The sequence below is a fragment of the Bacillus rossius genome (assembly GCF_032445375.1).
Source record: "Bacillus rossius redtenbacheri isolate Brsri chromosome 9 unlocalized genomic scaffold, Brsri_v3 Brsri_v3_scf9_1, whole genome shotgun sequence".
Lineage (NCBI taxonomy): Eukaryota > Metazoa > Arthropoda > Insecta > Phasmatodea > Bacillidae > Bacillus > Bacillus rossius.
Genome location: NW_026962012.1, coordinates 20,823,805 through 20,843,736, shown reverse-complemented (window position 1 = coordinate 20,843,736; position 19,932 = coordinate 20,823,805). Strand labels below are relative to the sequence as shown.

The following is a 19,932-nucleotide window of genomic DNA, read 5'->3' as shown; positions in this document are numbered from 1 at the left end:
TTGTCTGAAGTAGCCAGGCTTCTGGGTTGTAGCTGGCGAATATATCACCGACGTTTCGGTCGACATTGCAGTCGCCATCATCTGGGTACGGTTATTACAAGTAAGTTCTTCTGCCTTTAATACTCTCGCCTGAGAGGAGTGTCTCCCGACTGGCTGCAGCTGTTGGCATGTTGGTTTGGCCAATGGGAGCTGGGCTTCTGTGATTGGCTGGGAGTGCTGGCAAATCAGTGGCCTCTCCCCTTCTGATTTTCTGAGCTGTTTGACCAACCAGAGGCAACCTGTCGTTTGTTACATGCGGAGCTAGGTTTTGAGGTTTTCTGAAGAGTGGATCCCATAGTCTGCTTAATTTGAAGCCATCTTCTATTTTTTATGTTTTCTGGGTGATTTAATATTTCTACTGATTCTCGAATGTAACTTTTCTTGTATTGTCGGATGTTGGCTATGGTGCGGAATTAGTAGAATCAGTGCTGCTTCTGGTTTACAAGGAGTGTTCCGCTATAGCTGATTGTGGGTTTTCAATTTATAAACTGATATGTTGTTTAACCCTTGTGATTATTGGTCTGGCAGTTTGTCCAGAGGCAGGTACTCGCCAGGGCTGCTGCCGGGCAGGTGCAGCAGAGCCACCTGGGCGGGCCGCGGGACGTACAGGTCGCCCGGGCTGGTCTGCAGCAGCGTCAGGGGCGGGAACCCCTCCGCGGCCTCCCGGTGCTTCTTGTGGCGAGCCACGAGCCCCCGCCACTTGTGGCACACGGCTCGCGTCTTCCTCGCCGCCACCCTCTCCGCCAGGAGCCCCAGCCTGCGACACCACCGCACGCCACTCTCGCTCCACTGCTACTCATACACTGCAATGTGAAGTGATCCTGGTTCGTCTGGTTTAATGTAAGTAGTAAACTACACTTTGTGTTACAAACTTAAATACACGTTAAAACACTTAACATTCCTCTAAAATTTATAAAACTAAAAAAAAAAATATGGTTTGTTATTTATACCACAATTTTAGTTGATAACAATAACAATTTTATATACATATAAAACTTGCTAAATAACTACCAATAAGATTCATTTAGCTACTTGATACATGAAGTGAAAATTAGTAATTAAAATATTGGTGCATCAATAATTAAAACAAATAAGGAAAAAAAAAAAAAACATTTTTTTCACATGTGAAACATTGAAACCTAACCACCAAGTCACACTGTTTAGAAACATCATATTAACCATTTAATATGCTTGTTTTAATAATTTAATATGTAATAAAATAACAATCCTTAACTACTTATGCAATGCAATAATGATTAGCTCATTATTTATAGTTGGTTATGTTACGTTAATATATAGCCTACCTACTTTAAAACTTCAGATAATATTGTATCATACTTAATTTTTATTGTCATCACTGCAAAATTTAATTTCTAACATTTATTTATGACCCTGGTTATAAAATTCTATACCTATCGGCAGTGGCTTGGATAGTACAATCTACAGTAAACTCCCTATTATTCGCGGGCGAATGATCTGCGGTGCGGATTATCCGCGCATGCTACGAAAAAACACAAAACATATTATGTAAATCTGTATTTTATTACAAGTGAGCAAATTTGACCTCTACTGATGAGTGTATTTTGTGCAGTATACAGTAAAATGCCACAGGCCTTCTTGGAATTCACGCAGTAGGCTGGCATGTGTTGCTATTTTTGTCTCTGTCACACTTTGTTTCTAGTCCTATGGTTGAGTACTTTTATGTTTACATTACTTAAATGTATTGTATGTTAATTATTCAGTAAAATACTAAAATTTTAGCATCATTTAAATTTTTTTACTGTTAATTGTAACTTTTACTGTACATAAATATTTAGATTTTTAAGTTGAAATTAATGTTTCCTTTTTCGTTTCCCATTTTCGGCTCTTTTGCGGATAATCCGCGATTTTCACTATCCGCGGTGACCCTGCCACTTTCGCGGATAATCTGGAGTGTACTGTATACGTGTAGCGAAATATTATTACATACAATTACTCTTGAAACAACACCACATCATCAATAGGTACATCATGTGCTAATGCCTACTGTACCGAATGTTCGTGGTTCAGTAGCCACATGCACAACACAACAATATCATTGATAACCCAGGTGTGGTCGTGTTATATATATATATCGTTGGATCAAGATGAGGTTCCAGATTAACGTTCTACAAATATAATGTAGTCTTTAAAACAGTCGATAAATAGGTACATCCTATAATGTTATATATAAGTGTATCCGATTATTGCTCAGTCAACTGGCAAGAGTTCCTAGTTTCAAACCACTGAGTGTTTGTTCATAGAGTTGGTGTTAAGTATGTACTGTGTCTCTTACTATTCATTACTTCACTTTAATTTTAAAAAATATATAATAATTTTTACTTGCATGACACACAGTTTTAATGGATATTAAATTTTGTGCATAAAAAAATGCTGATTAAAATAAACTGCAACTTACAATGACTCACCAAATACTTGAGTCATATAATGATGTAGGATACTAATACTTTACCACCAATATTGGTTATTACTAGCTGTAAATACTTTATTAATATTTTCAAAATATATTCATGATTACTTTTATCAAGACCACAACTTATTTTCTCAAAAAATATTATACTCGATTATAACAATCTACATTATCTTCTCTTTGTAATAATTCCAAATCATATACAAATTTTTCTGTCCATAGACATCACTTTGCAAAGAGGTGTATCTCACAGAGTATGTAATTTAGCTAAAATTAAATATAAATATAAATATCTCAAACAGGGTTTTCAAACAGAAGAAATGAATTTACTGTTCATTCTGTATGTCTGTAGGCATACAGAGTAGATTTTATACATATTTCCAACATAATTAATTAAGCAATTATGTCCGTCTAATGCACTACAGGAAGAACGAAATGTGAATAAAATTTTTAAGTCTAAATGTGAATTGATTTTACAAATGAAGTAAATAACTGTTTTATGATATACATACATACTTTTGAAATTTCTCTATTATAATCATAATAAAATGAAACTTTGTTTCCATCTTTCTTTATACTCTTCAAAGGTTTTTTTGAGTTTGAGACAAGAAAAGTGAAATAATATTTAATGGTATTAGTATAAATACTGGCATTTTTTAAACATGAATCACTAAAATTATCTTGCTCAAAGTCTCCTTTTCTAAGGAGAAAAATTATAAGCTAAATAACATAGAACTGTAAACAATATATGAGAAAGGTTCACTAAAAAACTAAACATGATATTAAAGACACGTAATCCGCACCGCAACACCTCACCTCCTGCTACGAACAGCTTCGACCAGCAGGGCTCGAGTGTGCTCAGTCACCACGCTGTGGACTACTTCGTGGAGCACTCGCTGGGCCAGAGCCGCGCACTGCGCCTCTCTCAGGTGCGCACTGCACACATCGCGGGCCAGGTCCACAATCAGGCCTGCCAACACCTGCAACACGCACCAAGCCTGCCAACATGCTTCGTGGAGCACTCGCTGGGGAATGTAACTCTCTCAGGTACGCACTGCACACATTAAGGACTAGTCTGAGATCAGACACACCAACACAACAGCCATCCCTCATACGTACCAGGCCTGCCAACGTACTTCACGTAGGAGTTTCTGGGCAGAGTTGAGCAGTGTGCCTTTCTCAAGTACACACTAGACGTGGGAATTTTTTTTACTTTTTTTATATTACTTGACTATAAATATTTTGATTAGGACAAATATACAAAATAGATTTTATTTGTTTATTGTATTGCTTAAATATTATTAAATACATAGCTGAGCCAATTGGATTTATTATGTCATACTAAGTAGGCTATATCCCCTATTTTTACTTAAAGTACACCAATCCCTTACTTAGCACAACTTCAAATTGCGTGAATTCATTTAACGTGATGTTAATTTTACTGCCCTAGTCTTGAATAGCACGTATGTAAATTTCAGCTATAACGAAATCGCCAGCAAAGAAAAAGGTCGGGCATGACACCACGAAGTCTGCTTTAACTCGGTAAACAACAGATGTACCGTGACATACAGTTAGCTGTATGAGGGGTGAAGAGATGCGCACGCAGGTCTGTCTATGCTATCTGCTGTTGTACTAACATCTGCTATGGCAAGTTCAGTTGCGGCATGGAGTGTAAAGGATAAATGTTTTTATACATCCGCATGTATGCCGCCGTATCGTTTTCGCCCGGCCCCAGGCTGGGCCATGATGAACTTCAGTCTATCCAGTAGCAGGGAACTCTCACAAACACTAAGCAATGTCTGCCCATTCGTCTGCCGGTAACTGTACGTACGCAAGCACCTGCAGTTGGAATCATAGTGGAATAATGGCTTCCAAGTGAGAGCATAATGCACGGTGTTCAAGTATTTAAAACAAAACTAGAAGTATTACGTCGTGCATAATGTCATGAAGGCCACACTTAAAGATTGTTAAATGAATGGTGCAATGAAAAAAAAAATCACAGGCCTGAAAGGATTGGTGTGAACCAGGTGGTGATATGCGAGTAAGTATTTTAATTTTTTTTAAATTAAAATGTAAGTATCCGGACAGTAATATCAGTTTTACAGCCAGTAAATGATGGTTTGGAAAGTTCGTGGAAACTGGAAAGGTACGTGACGTGAGTTGAAGGTCATGCATGGATGGCAAGCCAACCAGCCGACTGACGATAAGTACTGTTAGGCAATGCCGTATTTGTAATACAAAGTATTCAATGGTAGGCTTATGAAGATAAATGGTGTTACATATTTATTGTTGAGCGTTATTCTATGCATTTTTATTACGGGAAGAATATTTCCCTACACATTTTGGAACACATTAAGTAAATTAGCCTTGCTATTTACAGAAACCAATGCATCAGAATACGCCAATTTGTATGACACGAACATTTTTAGGAATGCATTAGTCATGCCAAGAGAGGGATTAATGTAAAAAAAAAAATAATTATGATTGTTGAATTATTTTCCATGATTTTGTATAGATAAAAAAAAATAAAACTTTATAATTATAACTATCATTTAATACTTAATCATTTATAGTTTTCTAATATGTATGTGCAAAAACTATACAGTATTAACTTTTTAATTAATATGAACAAGGTAAGCAGTATTTTAATAAAACTGTTTGTCAATAATTAGGTCCAGGCCGGGATTTGGTACTTTATCTTAAAGTCTTTTTTGCTTTTATTCGAGAAGTTTCATTATATAGTTTATTAACCTTTCGCCATGTGCCGCAAATTAGGCATTTTTCTCGGCACCATGAATACTCCTATTTTGTTTGCACTTTGTTCAGTATATAGAGAGTGATACAGGGGACACTAGCCCGTGGGTCTGACCACAGGGGCTGCCTGAGCTGTTCCTCCCGTCTCCCCGCACTGGAGCCCTGCGACCGCCAGCGCACCCAGAGCCGAGCACAGTCGGTGCCAGCATTCCCCCCTCGCTGTGCTCCTCGGAACCCCGGCCCCTTCCCTAGCTTCCCCTCCTCTGCCACGTTGGCCCCGAGCGCAGCGCCCTCCTGTGCTGTCTCTCGGGCTTTTGCGGAGCTGAAGTCAAGCCCCTTAACTCCGTCTTGTCCCACCAGGCAGCACCCTCCCCTAGACCCCGTCTTCCAGCGGCAGGTTGTACTGGCGTCTCTGAGCGCCACCTCGCAGCACTGTTGCCAACTATGGTCTGGATGGACGGTCCTCCTGTAAACCTCCCCGCCCAGGGCGGAGGCCCTTGGTGCCAATAATCCCTTCCTTTCCCAGCCCCCTTATAACTTGTCGCTACTCGGCAGGCTCCTGGCCGACCCACCATCGTCCCTCTGCAGACTAGCTTCTATGTCTACTCCCCCACCACCTTCTTATGGCCTACATACTGGCAATGCATGTGCATCCCGCCCTCTAGCACTACTTTCGCTTCCTGGCGGAATGATACACAGGGCCTGCTATTCCTCTCAGCTCTTTGCTTGATTTCAGAGAGAATTTTCCAAGCCTTCGTGATGATCGCATGTGACCACCGCTCTAGTCTGAATCGCTCTTCGTGTATCCATGCTCCGAGATAATTTTTGATTCGGGATGTGGTCAGAAAACTACGGGATTGACTCCCAAAATCTCCACCTATCGTAACATGTAGTTTCCTTTCTGGTCTTTGCTAACTCTTTTTGGTATTCTACCCGTGTGTCAGGTTACGCAGTTGAGCAAGGATGCTCTAGTGTTTTTTTTATCTTTTCTTCATGTCTTGATTACTTGTTGGCTTACCCCACAATTGGTAAGTGGAATGTTTTTTTTTATAACACTGACACCACTTTAATTTTTGTAAAGTTATGACTTCGAGTCACTAATCACGCTACATTATTTGTGAGGCAGTGGGTCCAAGTACTTACTGCCACAAATCAACTGTTTCTCCGATATCCTGGCGTTCGAGGGATTCCCTGGTCGACGCGTCCTGAGACGTCTCAACAACTGGTCAACATCCATGTGTACTTTCAGTACCTATTATCATTTTATCTTCCAAGCACTTATATTCCTATGGACATTGAAAAAAATGTAAGACATATAATTTTTGTGTAATTTTTTCGTAAAATCATAATGTTAAAAGAGCACCGTTTTAAATTTTTTTTGTTAATGATTTTTCTGTTTTCGTAAAATATGAAAAAAGAAAACACTCCTGTCCAGTACATGTAGTTTCTTTCCTTTATCTGGTCTCAACCACAGGCTCCGATCCACTGAGTGTTAATAATGCTTAACCAATTAATATTTAATAATTATCACATGTCTCTCAAACATCTGAAACTCAGCACGTTCTCCAACACTCTATTTACTCAACAAGAGACATGACAGCACTTTATAGTCAACCTGGGTGCTCTGGTAGCGAATTCTAGTAGTGGGTGCAAAACTACATGAGATTGTTATTGAATACTGGTTTACAATATTAAAGCCAATTTTTCTGTGAATATTAATGATAGAAATTGTGTTTATAAAATTTTAAGTATATAAATTAAAAAATAAATTAGAATAAACATTAAGCATATTAATTTCATTTCATTATTAATTAAAATTTCTCATGATTATTTTACTAAATTAAATCATTATTTTTTGTTACAGTAAATTTTGAAATAATTGTGTGTGTTGAATCAAAAAGACGCATAACTTCCAATGCACTTACATAAATACTCACTTTTTTTGGATAAACCGACAGAGCACACCAACACTCGGCAGACTGAGGCCAGCCACCAATCAGGCGATGTGCCACCTCTTTGTGGCGGAAATAGAGAGCATTTTCAAAATAAAAATATCATTTGTTGGTGTTTTTATAAAGAATAGTGTCAGTATTTTTCTCAATATCAATATGCAAGGTTAAAAATTATTAGGTATATTATTACTACTATTTTAAAGTGGTGAAACCGATTATTCAGGTTTTTTATGGGATTTCAATGATCCTGCCGTCAGTAGGTACGATTGGTAGTGTTGAAACATACTGGAGTCTGCCCCCTTCCTCCAAGCTCCAAGCATAATGATGCAGTGACCACTAACCTGCTGTGCTGTGTGTGTCTGAGCTGCATCTCTTCTCTTCTCCTCTTCTGCTTTCTTAACTACCTCATCTTGCATCATCTTCTGTTTGTTTCCTTCTTGTTGCTTCCTTTCTGGTTCAGCATGCTTATGAGGCTGTTCTTCCAACCTGGGTCAACAATTGCAATTGTATCATTTCCTAAGTCTGTGCTAATCCTTTTTTTTTATTTTTTACATTTTTAAGAATGGAAACATTTAACAATAATGTCATCAAAATCTCAAAAATTAAAAAAAAAATTCAAATTCAAATAATAATTAAAAAGAAATACATAGGACATTTAATTTTTGTTTTAAACACAAAATATGAAACAAAACAAAAATTACTATTTTTTGACAAAACATTTTTTCTACCATAGAGGTAAAAGATTTTAGAAACTTCAAACGAATACAAAAGTATCTAATTTTTATGAAATGAGTTAATGGTACTAAAAACTCACACCATTAAATGTTTATGTTTAAAAGAAATTTTTATATTGACATAAAATATACAGCACTCATGTCCCCAAATGTTTCGAACCACGGTAAGTAAACAGTAGCATTCTGCACAATGTGTATGATGACTATCCTTATGCATAATAAATACTTATCTACCAGCCCTGTACGTAAACAGCAGCACTCTGCCCTAAGAGTATACTCACTACTCTTATATAAGTGCGTAACATATACTGCACTATGGTACCACTGAATGTAAACTGCAGCACTATGTACCATGTGTGCACACTAATATATACCCCACATCTGACAGCACTCCATAATATGTGTATGCAGGGCTAGATTTTAAGGAATATTTTAACCTGCCCAACGGACAGGTGTAATCGAAAATTTGCCTGTCCGCCATCCAATTTGCCTGTCCGCTGTTTTACCCAAATAAAAAAAATTTCAAAGTCGCTGGAAAAGTGAGGAAAAAGGATTTTTGCTATATTTTGCACCTATTTTTATCACACACTTAACATCCTTATTTAATCATCATTTTCAGACGAGTCACTGCACGAATTACTTGGCTGATTCTGTCTTGAACATCTTCGATAAGGAGGCTGAAAGGGTCAACGTTTTCTCTGAACATTATGATATCAGAGATTTATTGCTGGTGCTGGATCAAACTCACTTTCAGAAGGTGACTGTATTTGAACACGCATGAGGGCAGACAGTGTATCATCATTTAGACAGTTTCGCCAGTCTGTCTTTATAGACTTCTGATCCAGATGATTTTGAATGCGTTTCACAGACTTTGCAAAACATTTGTTTTGTTTCTGTGTCGTAACGAACCAAAGAAACTCGGAACACCAAGACGTTAAAAAGGTACGGGACCGGGCGATTTTGTCATATTTAACATTATATTCTGACTTGTCCTCGTCCGTTTTTCTTTTCTTTTCTGGTGGTTTTTAAGCACCAGTAATGAATTTCCACATTGTGTAACGCAGTTAATTAAATACTTAAACAATCGCCGTAACAAGATAAACTGTAAAAGATTACAGTGTCCTCTGTAAACAAGTAATGTTTATTTTTTGATGCAACAGTTGACAGGCGAATTTTCAAGCAGTCTCAGTCACTGCGGCCACTGTCACCTGCATCTGGAGTACGCCGTGAAATGTTAACCACGCGAAAACGCTTTTCTGTTAACAAACTATATTAAAGTAGAGCAAGTAATTAGTAAAGTCGCGATTTATAAAGACAATAAATTTAAAAAATTATATTTTGAAAGTAAACAACGGTAAATTACGTAATTGTTGGCTGCACTGCAACGAAATTAATATTAAAACATGGCAACAAAAACATACATAATCGGTGTGAGACGTTTTGCATCTCTAGCATACGAATACGACTATGTTATGTGAATCATGACGTGAACGTAAGATTTTAAGAATTATGATTCAGAAGATTTCAGCACGGTTTGTACAAAACCTTTTTTTTTTTTTCCCGCGGTATACAATAGCCAGAGTCGTCCGTCACAAAAGCGCAGCTATTATTGTTTATTTATAGATATTGTCAAAGATGTTTCATTTGCGGTCGCGGTCGCATAAATGTTATTAATCACCTCTGCTGCATTAGTGCGTGCGAATAACCTCGACGTCACAAGTTGCACCTGTCCACCGGACAGTTGCCTTTTTTATTTTGCCTGCCCGGACGAGATTTTACCTGTCCCGGGCAGGCGGACAGGCGCTAAAATCGAGCCCTGTGTGTATGCTCACTAAAAAATCATTTTTCCTTATGTTATTGTGTGTACAGTTTATATAATATTATATGTTGTTAAAATACAATTGGATACGTTACATAAAACATTTTATGCATAATTTTCCTTATTGCATATCTAGTTTATATCAAAACTTTATATCACATTTCTTTAAAATATAAAAAAAAATTGCAATTTTACTAACACATTACATTCAAAAATTTACTTCAATAAAATTTTTTTAACATAATAACATATTTGATATGTTGCCAGCACAGTTACTCCCAGAAATATGTTCCTGAAAGTTTGATAAATACTTTAAAAATGAAATATTTTTTGGTAATTATACAGCTTTGCATCACAAACAATTCAATTCACTTCTTTATTTTAATATTTTATGTTCAAATACAAATGGATATGCAATTTATTGAATTTATTATTTTATTTATTTTACATATTCAACCCCATTTCTGGGTTATGAAACATGTCAGATATACAATTATATATAATTAAAATTAAAATAAATATAAAATTACATTATACTTACAATAAAATCATTACATTCACTATGTGAAACTATAAAAAAAATAACATAAAAATTTCATCTATTAGTTTATGTAGTAATTGAGTGTTATTTTTTGTATTGTTTTTTGTTGTAACACACTCTTTTGGGGTCTGTTTTTTTTTTTTCATTCTACTGTCTTGGTTTATGTTGGTTTCTGTTGTAAGGCAATATGTTGGGGGTTTATTGCTTTCTAGAGCTTCTAATTGTATTCTGTTGGATTTGTAGGTTTCTATTGTAAAGCATTGTATTATTTTCTAGTATGTTCCATTAAATTCTGTTCTTTTTTAGTTAGTTTTATTGATTCTATTGAGTTAAGCTGATTTCTGTAATAAGGATTTTGGTGAATTCGAATGATATAAATAATTATCGTATTCATAAATAAATTAATATCTTTCTCTTTTTTTTACGATTTTTTAGCAAGCTACACTTAATAATGAATTATACTGGATTCTGATAGTTTCTGTTGTCTCCTAGTGTTTTACATTACAATATGTTGTTTTCTAGAGTTTTTGATTCTATCCTATGGGTTTTTGTTGGTTTCTGTTGTATGGCATTCTGTTACAATATTATGTTTCCTTTTTTATTCATTGTATTCATTGTATTCAGTTCGTTTTTGTTTGTTTCTGTTGTAAGTCACCTTGTTAGGGACTGTTTGTTCTAGTTTTCTCCATTCTATTCTGAGGTTCTTATGTTGGTTTCTGTTGTAACACATTCTATTATTTACTACGTATTTTTGTGTTTTTAATTGTATTTTGTTGTATGTAGTGGATTTCTGCTGCAATTCACTCGTTTGGGATCTGTTGTTTTCTAGTGGTTATCATTGTATATTGTATTTTTTTTTTGTTTCTTTTGTAAGTCACTCTGTCAGGGTACTTTTTTTTTTTTCTGTTGGTTTATGTTTTAAGGCATTCTATTGGTTAATGCTGTTAGTGGTGTTTTTTAAAAAAAATTCCATTGCAAGGCAATGTTTTATGTTCTAGTGTTGGTGATGGTATTTAGTTTTTTTTTTAAATTCATACTATTGGATTCTTTTGTTTTCTAGTGTTTTTAATTTAAAAGTGTTTGTTTTTGTTTATGTCTGTTGTAAAAGCACTCTGATTGTTTTAATGTTTACTATAGAAATATTTTTTTTCAGTTTTTGTTGTAATGTTCTTTGTATGGGTGTGAGGGTTTCTAATGTTTTCCACTGTATTCTGCAGATATTGTTTACTAGTGTTCAACATTACACTCTGTTGTATTATTTGGGAGGTATGTAATCCAGGAAGGCAGGCGTAACAAAAGGTGCAACTTTGACATCACAAATCCAAGATGGTGGCCATAACGAAAATGCAACAGTGATGTCAATCTTCAAGATTGAGAATCCAAGATGGCAGTAGGTTATAGAAAAAAATTTGCAGAATCCAAGATGGCAGCCGAAATCAAGGTCAAAGGTCTAGATCAAGTCCAAGATGGCAGATCCAAGATTGCCGCCATGAAATTACAAATTCAAAATGGCAGATCCAATATGGCTGCTGGCTACATGATCCACCACCCGTCTTTGAATCAGCATTTCCTATCTACTGTCTTTGTTGTATTTTAAATGCTTCGACATTAGGTGTTTCATTTTTCTAAAGATATGATTCTCATATGACTGCTTACACCCTGAGGCTCAGTGATGTTAAAGACATATATGCCAACTTTCAAGAAGATTGGATAATATTTAGGGGTTGCACTCATTGATCACCTTTATCTCAAACTAGTGAAATTTCTGATATTGAAGTGCTTCGTACTAACGGGATATTCATGTATTTCTTTCATCTCTGGCAGGAAACTGAACTTTAAAATGGGAACAATAAAAGAAATTTGGCCGCTATAAAAGGTGCCTAGTGGTGAGTTTTTAGGAGCTATCTTCCTTTCAAAGTAACGAGTACTTTTAGTTTTCATTTACCATTACAAGGAAATGAAAGAAACACTTATGGATATTGATAAATCCACCAGTACTAAACTACAGAAAGTGTAGAGGGAAGCAAATATCCCTGTTAAAGATGTAGGAGAATATCCATGCCCCTATCCAGAAGCTGTAAAAAGAATACCAAAATCGGGGTAGAGAGAAATCAAGAAACAACGATAAAGCAAAGGTGAAACAACAAATTTTGAAAGGTGATCGGTAGAGTTATCTGACATTTGCAGGTATATCTTCTGATACTATAGGACTGATCCAAGGGGCATGTACCAGAATTGAAAGGGAATTCGGACGAACATTGTTGTGGTTGGCTTGCCATCATCACACTGAAAGGAGTATCTGAGGAGTGTTGTGAAATACCATCAAGTGGTCCTCACATCCAGATTTTTCATAAGATCCAAAGTCTGTGGCCTTGATAAGAAGTCATATGCAACAATACTGGATGAACAAAGTCCCGTTCAAAGCTTTCTTGAAGAACAAGTGTTATTACAACTCCCACTCCTGTACTCAGGATCCCAGGGGCTCTGAATCGAGCAACGTGCATGGCAAAGGCAATATGTATATACGCTTAAAATTGTCCTCTTCGCTGAACACATGAATCACTTCTCAACAAGAATTGGACAAAATGAAATGGATTACACATTTAGTCAGTCTCATATATGTTTGGTTTTGACATGAAGCAAATGTATGACAACGGGCTCCAAAGAATGATTTGTACATGCTACAGCTTCTGAGCACCTACCCAGATGCAGACGTCAAAACAAAGTGCTCTCACAGTTGTTAAGGAACATCTTTGGTATCTGTTAGGATTGGCTTTTATGGACAAACGTATTACTCAGGCTGATAAAAAAAATATGATTAAAAATTTAGAAACCAAACCTGCAAAGCAAAAGGAAATGAAACAATTAGAGGGTAAAAACCTAGATAAGAAGAAAAAGACCTGAGCCATTTCGTTACTAATAAAACAGAGATGTTGTTTGAATTGTGTGGGATCCACGACATGACACAATACTGCAGTGATTCTCTGAGAAGCTACGTGAACGCTCTTCAGGTGGTCGATTATACCGCAGAAAGAGGAACTGCTCTGATAAAAAAAGTTGAATGATCGGTCAGGGTCGAACAACAGAAACCACTCTTGCTGAGGGTGGTTGAGCGTCACCCAGCAAAACAAAAAAGAGATTGCATCGTTCACAGTTAATTATATAACACATGTTTTCCCATTCATACTACTTATAATATTAGTGTCTATATGACATATTATTTTTAATTATGATTTCTATTTTTTACAATAAAAGTAATTAAAACTGAAAAATTGTATTTTTGGCCTGCTTTTACAAACTGATCAAAGGTGTAACCTCTAAATATTATCCAATCTTCTTGAAATTTGAAATTTATATCTTTTACATCACTGAGAGACTCAGGGTGTAAGCAAAGTCTGCAAAAATTTTCCTTTTTTTTTTGCTTTGCAAAATGAAACACCCTATTTGACATGTGTGTGTGAATACATCATGTACCAGGTAACGGATGATATTAAACTCCCACTCAATATGTATATGATGATAAAGTCTTTTATTATCGGAATTATCTAAGTCAGTGGCATAATCAAGCGAGGAAAGTTAAAACCCTCCCCTTCTTCGCAGAACTTATGTATTATTAAAATATATTAATATTTATAACTGCGCTACATTAAATTTTCAGGTATGAAATATACTTCAATAAAAAAAGGTTCACCTTGCAATGGCAATGTTCCCGGGGGAGGACTCACGTGGAGAGATCAGTGTTACTGCTGCCCTCGCCGCCACCCCTGCCGGCCTCGGAGACACTGACCTGCTGTCCTCCTGTGCACAGCTGCCTCTTCTTCCAGTAGCACAAACAATTACTACGCTAGGACAGCGTACTACAGCAAGCGCCCTATCAAATACTATTCAACCTGTTTTGAAATTTGCAATAGCTAAAAAATATGTTGTTTAGTTTTTCCTCCACCCTGGACTAGGGGAGGTGTTATGCTGGAATAACGGTAATGCCACTGATGCTGGTATCTCAAAAGTGCAATGGGCATCAGCACATCCACACAGCCGTCAGTCGGGGCGACAGAAGCCCTCACGGGAATATTTTTTGTGTTGTTTTCTGGTAACATATCTTAGTAGTTTTATAAAAACTTAATTATTCCACAATATATGGATTTTTCACCGCAACATCAATAATGAAGTATCTGGTGAAAAAAAATCATATATAACCCAACACAAATAAGGGGTTAAGAAAAATTTGAAAAATAAAAAAAATGAATCAGAAGTCAGTACGTAATGTTTGACAACAGTTCTAAAAATATTTATACTTGTCAACAGAGCAATAAGACATAATAACCTGATAACAATCAGGTTTCCTATAATGTGTAGTTCCTAAAGACTGATAAATTTAAATATATGTACATCAGCTTCAAAATAATTACCATTACATATAAACCACATATTTCACAGCCATCAGTGTTAAGGTCCCATTTAAATTTATTGCAAAAATCACAATAGAATAACATTTTAAATCTTTCATAAATAAATTCAAAACATTAAAAATGAGTGGACAACAGTAGTATAATCAATGCTCCAATATAACCATCAACCAATAAAATTTCAGATGCTTATACATGGCAAAAACAAAATCTCTTAAAATATATCATTCTTGTACATTTTAAAATCATTCTATCCTAATTTATTGAGTTTAAGTTAGTAATTAGTACCATATAAAAGAAAATTATAATTGGTGAATACCATTTCAAAACATAGTATTTATTGTAGTGGAAGCTCCATACAAAATTTTGTAAATACTTTTTCCCACAAATATTTAAAAAAAAAAAAAAAAATGTGCAAATAATTGATTACATATTCAATTTTCTAATTATGTTTTAAGATTTTATTTTCCATACTGAAACTGAAGATGTGTCAGCTGTGGCAGCTGTGGCGGGCGGACGGACAGTGTGTGGGTTGTCTCGGCCTGGCACCGCAGGCATCCTCCCTAGCTCCGACCCACCGCAGGAAATTAAATGTAAACATTCCCACAAGCAAAGGCCAGTTTGTGATGATAAGAACAGGTGCTTATTTAAAAACATTTACTGCGTCGTGAATAACTAATATGAAAACAATAAACTGAAATTTCGTGGTAAACCCACAGACAACCTTACCTTTCGAGACTAGCATGTTGCTGCTCCCTTCTGATGAACGAGGACGGAACTGGGAAGATCTTGGTTTCAGTATTTCCCTGGAACATTGGACATCTCTGACTACAATACTACATTATACATAACACCCTATTATAAATTTATACCAAAATTATCCACCACCAGTTTGACCACTACATTGAAAATAGCTGCAGAATGTATTTCATTCAAAACTTTATAAATATTAACTGTTTGTGTCGCACTTACTGGAATTTTAATTCTTATGAATATAAGTTTATTACATATATATTTATGTACATTAATTTTGTAACATATACAATTTACCACTTTATATAGGTAACTTAAACAGACTATTGCATCTAAATAAAACTAAAAAAATTTCACTCTTAAGTTTAATCTACGGTTCTAATAAAAGTATTATATGCTATCATTTATGACAATAATTCTTATTTCAACAAGTATTGTAGTTACTTTACTAGTTTTCAATCTAAAAAAATGGGCACTTGTACTTATGTAAGCACATTATAAGTTATACTTACTTGGCGTAATAAAAATTTAACTTTAATTTTGCATGCAAATAATTAATAGAAAAAAATAACAAAATGAATTAAATATTATTATAAATACAGTCGGTAAAGTATAATTTCAATTGAATTAAAAATGTAAATAAAAACTCAGTATTCAAATATAAACATATGTATAAAACTAATTAATTTAGTAAAATAATTTAGAAAAACTTTAATTATTAAAAAAAACAATAAATATGCTGGATGTGTTTTCATGTCTGTACACATAGATATATATGTGTGTGTGTGTGTGTGTTTTGTTTGAAAAGTTATCCTCTTAACATGTTTAGAAATATCTTTGCCCGACTTTGAGGCTATTACCAAATATATTCCATAGTAAACACTTATTGCTATTAATATTCTTGTTATAAATATGGGTCTGACAATTCACATCCACAGATTTATTGAAATAAAAAAAAATTAAATTATTCTCTTTTAAACTTCTATTCTATATTTTGGTACAGCTCATATGACTTTGTAATTATTGGACATCATTACATATCACTAACATTTAAAGTTAATGTACTTATATGAAACAATATAATTTAAAACAAATATCTGCTAGCTCTGAAGACTGTCCTGGCGATGGCGAACAAGATCTTCAAGCCTGACAGTCGCCGACTTCAGTCGACATCTTAGAAAGCTTGTGCCTCAGATGAGGCTGACAGCTGCAGTAACTCAGAGAACGAGTCTCGGCCGGGACACGGTGGGGAAGGGATATTACATCTGGAGTCACGCCCCTCAGCGAGGGAAAATCACCGAGCCTCGCTAACCTAACCGTGGCGCTGGGAAACAGTAACGGTAACCAGTCCGGCATGGTTCAAGCGGGAGAGTATAGTACGGAAAAGAAATTTAAATTAGTTAGATCCATTAAATTTCAAAAAAAAATATTACAAAAATAAGGTAAAACCTTGGAACTGTGCCAAGAGATTACTGATTTGCCACACACTGTCAATAGACATACCTACATTTCTTTCAACTTCTCATTAAATTTTATACACTTAATTAAAGAAAAATATATGTAGTACTACTTTTATCTCGTCAACCAATTGTTATAACTTTTAATACATAGTTCAGACCAATGGTTAAACAAAAATATTATAAACACAATGAGAGTTATACATTTGTGTGTGCGTATATACACATGCATGTAAGTGTGAGTGCAAGTGTGAGCGTATGTATGTATGTATGTATGTATGTGCGTGTGAATGTAAGTGTGTGTGTGCATGTATGTGTATGTGCATATGCATGTAAGTGTTTGTGCATGTGTGTGTGTCTATGTGTGTAGCTCTCTGTGTCTGTCTGTATCATAATATCTATAATTTTTTTTTATAATTTTAAAAGTTAAACAGTTAAAAACCTCTGACAATGATATTCATAAAAATTAAAAAGAAAATAGTCTAACATCAGAACTAGAAACGATCTTCACCCATTTGTTTAATGGATGAAAAGTATTTTATATCAAATTTAATATATTAGAAAATATATCTCGAGTGGGTTGTCTAAAAAAATTCCTGGCCAGACCATGAATAATTAAAAATTGAAAAATTACTTTTTATTCAACCGTTTAATAAATAAATCTTATACCAAAATGAGCGCTATTTAATTGCAAATAAAATGATATAGGATTGTCTGTAAAAAGTCTGGCCTGAATGACGGTTTTAGAGTTTTGAAAGGTGAAAATTTAATGTGTGTGGAAACTTGTGACAAAAAAGGTCCAAGCTAACTATCCCATGCGATAGAAGAGGACACTACATTACAGCTGCATGCGACGAGACCGCTGAATAAAGGAGAACACGTATGCTATTTAATAAAAAGTCATTTTTCAATTTTTAAATAATCATGGTCTGGCCAGGAATTTTTTAGACAACCCACTCGAGATATATTTTCTAATATATTTAATTTGATATAAAATACTTTTCATCCATTAAACAGATGGGTGAAGGTCGTTTCTAGTGCGGATCCTCTGCTAAAACAACGAACAAGTTGATGTCCACGTGCCAGAAGCAAAGCACAACTGTAAGGTGTTGCTATTTTCCCATGTCATTCACTAAACACATAGAAGGTGTCAGTGGTAATGGTGGCTGGGTCAACCACGACAACCTTGAACAAACACATCATGGTCACATAACAACACAATGCTAGGGAATGAAACCCTCAGAGTCGACGGCAGCTGTGTTGCACATAAAGGGAAGTACAACTAACTACAGTATGCACTCACCGGACTGGCAGTCTCCTCTGCTGGCTCCCGGCTGACCGCCGGCGCACGTCGCGGTACCCACGACATGGAGGCTGGACTGCGCTCCGCTGCGCCGCTTGTACCGGCGAGGCTGCCCAGCACCCGGGTCTCGCTCGACACACCCCTGTCCCCCGGTCGGTCCGCGCGCACGGAGAACACAGGCGCAGCCGCGGCCGTGCCGCCCTGCGTCGCCACGGCGCCGTGCACACTCGGCGCGGGCTTCGGCACGGACACCGGTGTCTCAGGCGTGATCACCGCGTCTGCTGATCTTACATTCAGGTCTCTGTCCGTGCTCGGCCCCAAAGTCTCCGACACGGGAGAAACAGTTTTCTTACGTTTGGGCACGGCTTCGCCGGCCGGCACTCTGAACACACCACCGTCGCTCAAGTACAAGGCAGCTGGCTTCAGGCGGCCACTGTCGTCGAAGCTGGAGTGCACCGGGGCTATCTCTGCAGCGTCGGGGGGGAGGGGGCCTCCGTACACCACCTGCAACAAGCACTGCCATGCAGCTACAAGTGCATGGCCTATCTCTCACGCACAGCCACAATACATATTCATTTACATGTAGGCCTACCTTTCCTTCTAATTTATACTATAATAACAAAGCTTGAGTGTCAACTGAAATTAATGCAGTCAAATCTTCAATAAGTTAAATTTTTGTAACTTATTTATTTTTTATTTTAATAATTCATATCAAAAATTTGCTTAAGCAAGTAATTGTGTAGCTGTGAAGTCTGAATTCTATTGTTATGACCCAGCAAGTAATATTCTGGAATGCTAGTTATTGTATGTTAGCAGATATGTGTTTGATTCTCACATTATCACATAAAACTTTTTATCATTCAACATTCAAACGTAATAAATTACAGTCACCTATAATGACTTTCAGTCAGTACATATATGTTGGCTTCACCAAACCATAAAACAAGATGGCCAGGTTTAAAGCACCAAACTAAAAATACCAAATCTAGACTATAAATTACAAATATGGACACAATATCATGAGATAGTACTCTGTTTTAATTTCAAACTATTCTCCCAGCAGGATATATCACAACTATTAATATCAAAATTATTGAAAAATTAAGCTAATTAAACAACCAGGCCAAAGTTACATCATTCTGCTACTGACAAGAAAGTATTCTACTTCTTTTTCAAAGTCACATAATATTGACGTCGACCAGGGCTACGCCCTCCCTACGCCCGATGTGCCTCACACCACTGCCGCCACCCTCTACTCCCACCACCACCCTCTGTTTCAAGCCTCCCGCCAACAAGTGCGTGTGTACGAGTGTTCGGTCGCCCTGCGCGAACCCTTTCGGCGCCCACCCTAACTGTGGAGACTGCATGTTGTTTAAATAATGTAATTCTTAAATATATGTAATATTTAATCCTTAAATCTTAATTAACTTGCAATTTTTAAAAGGTTTTAATAGTTATGTTTAACTGTCTCTAATATTAATGTACTAACGGTAAGTTCAGCACTTCCTGCGGCCATGACACCAGGGGCCCGGGGCAGTCTCTTCTGTTCGCCGCGCGGGGCAGGACGCACCTCAGCACCTCGTCGACTTCAACTGTTGTTCGTAACCGATCCGTTAACATCCGCCGCCATAACTATTTTTTTTTAACTTTTATCTAATCAACCTTCGAGGCCTACCCCGGCGGCAGACTGTGTAACTTAATTAATTAAAGCTCCCCGGAGCATTT

The 19,932-nt window shown here is 36.4% G+C and overlaps 1 protein-coding gene across 7 annotated transcripts in view; it reads right to left on the bottom strand.

Moving 5' to 3' along the window:
- LOC134542659 (germinal-center associated nuclear protein) overlaps window positions 1-19,932 on the bottom strand; it is a 147,017-nt gene that overhangs the window by 57,613 nt on the left and 69,472 nt on the right. For 5 of the 7 annotated variants that reach the window (XM_063387079.1, XM_063387077.1, XM_063387078.1 and 2 more), the window contains exons 11-16: window positions 18,208-18,711; window positions 15,424-15,500; window positions 13,980-14,105; window positions 7,536-7,680; window positions 3,305-3,468; window positions 591-796 (exon numbers count right to left, since the gene is read on the bottom strand). In XM_063387079.1, the coding sequence (XP_063243149.1) occupies window positions 591-796; window positions 3,305-3,468; window positions 7,536-7,680; window positions 13,980-14,105; window positions 15,424-15,500; window positions 18,208-18,711 (1,222 nt within the window). The remainder of the gene's footprint in view (window positions 1-590; window positions 797-3,304; window positions 3,469-7,535; window positions 7,681-13,979; window positions 14,106-15,423; window positions 15,501-18,207; window positions 18,712-19,932) is intronic. The other 2 variants (XM_063387082.1, XM_063387083.1) reach the window with 1 other exon arrangement.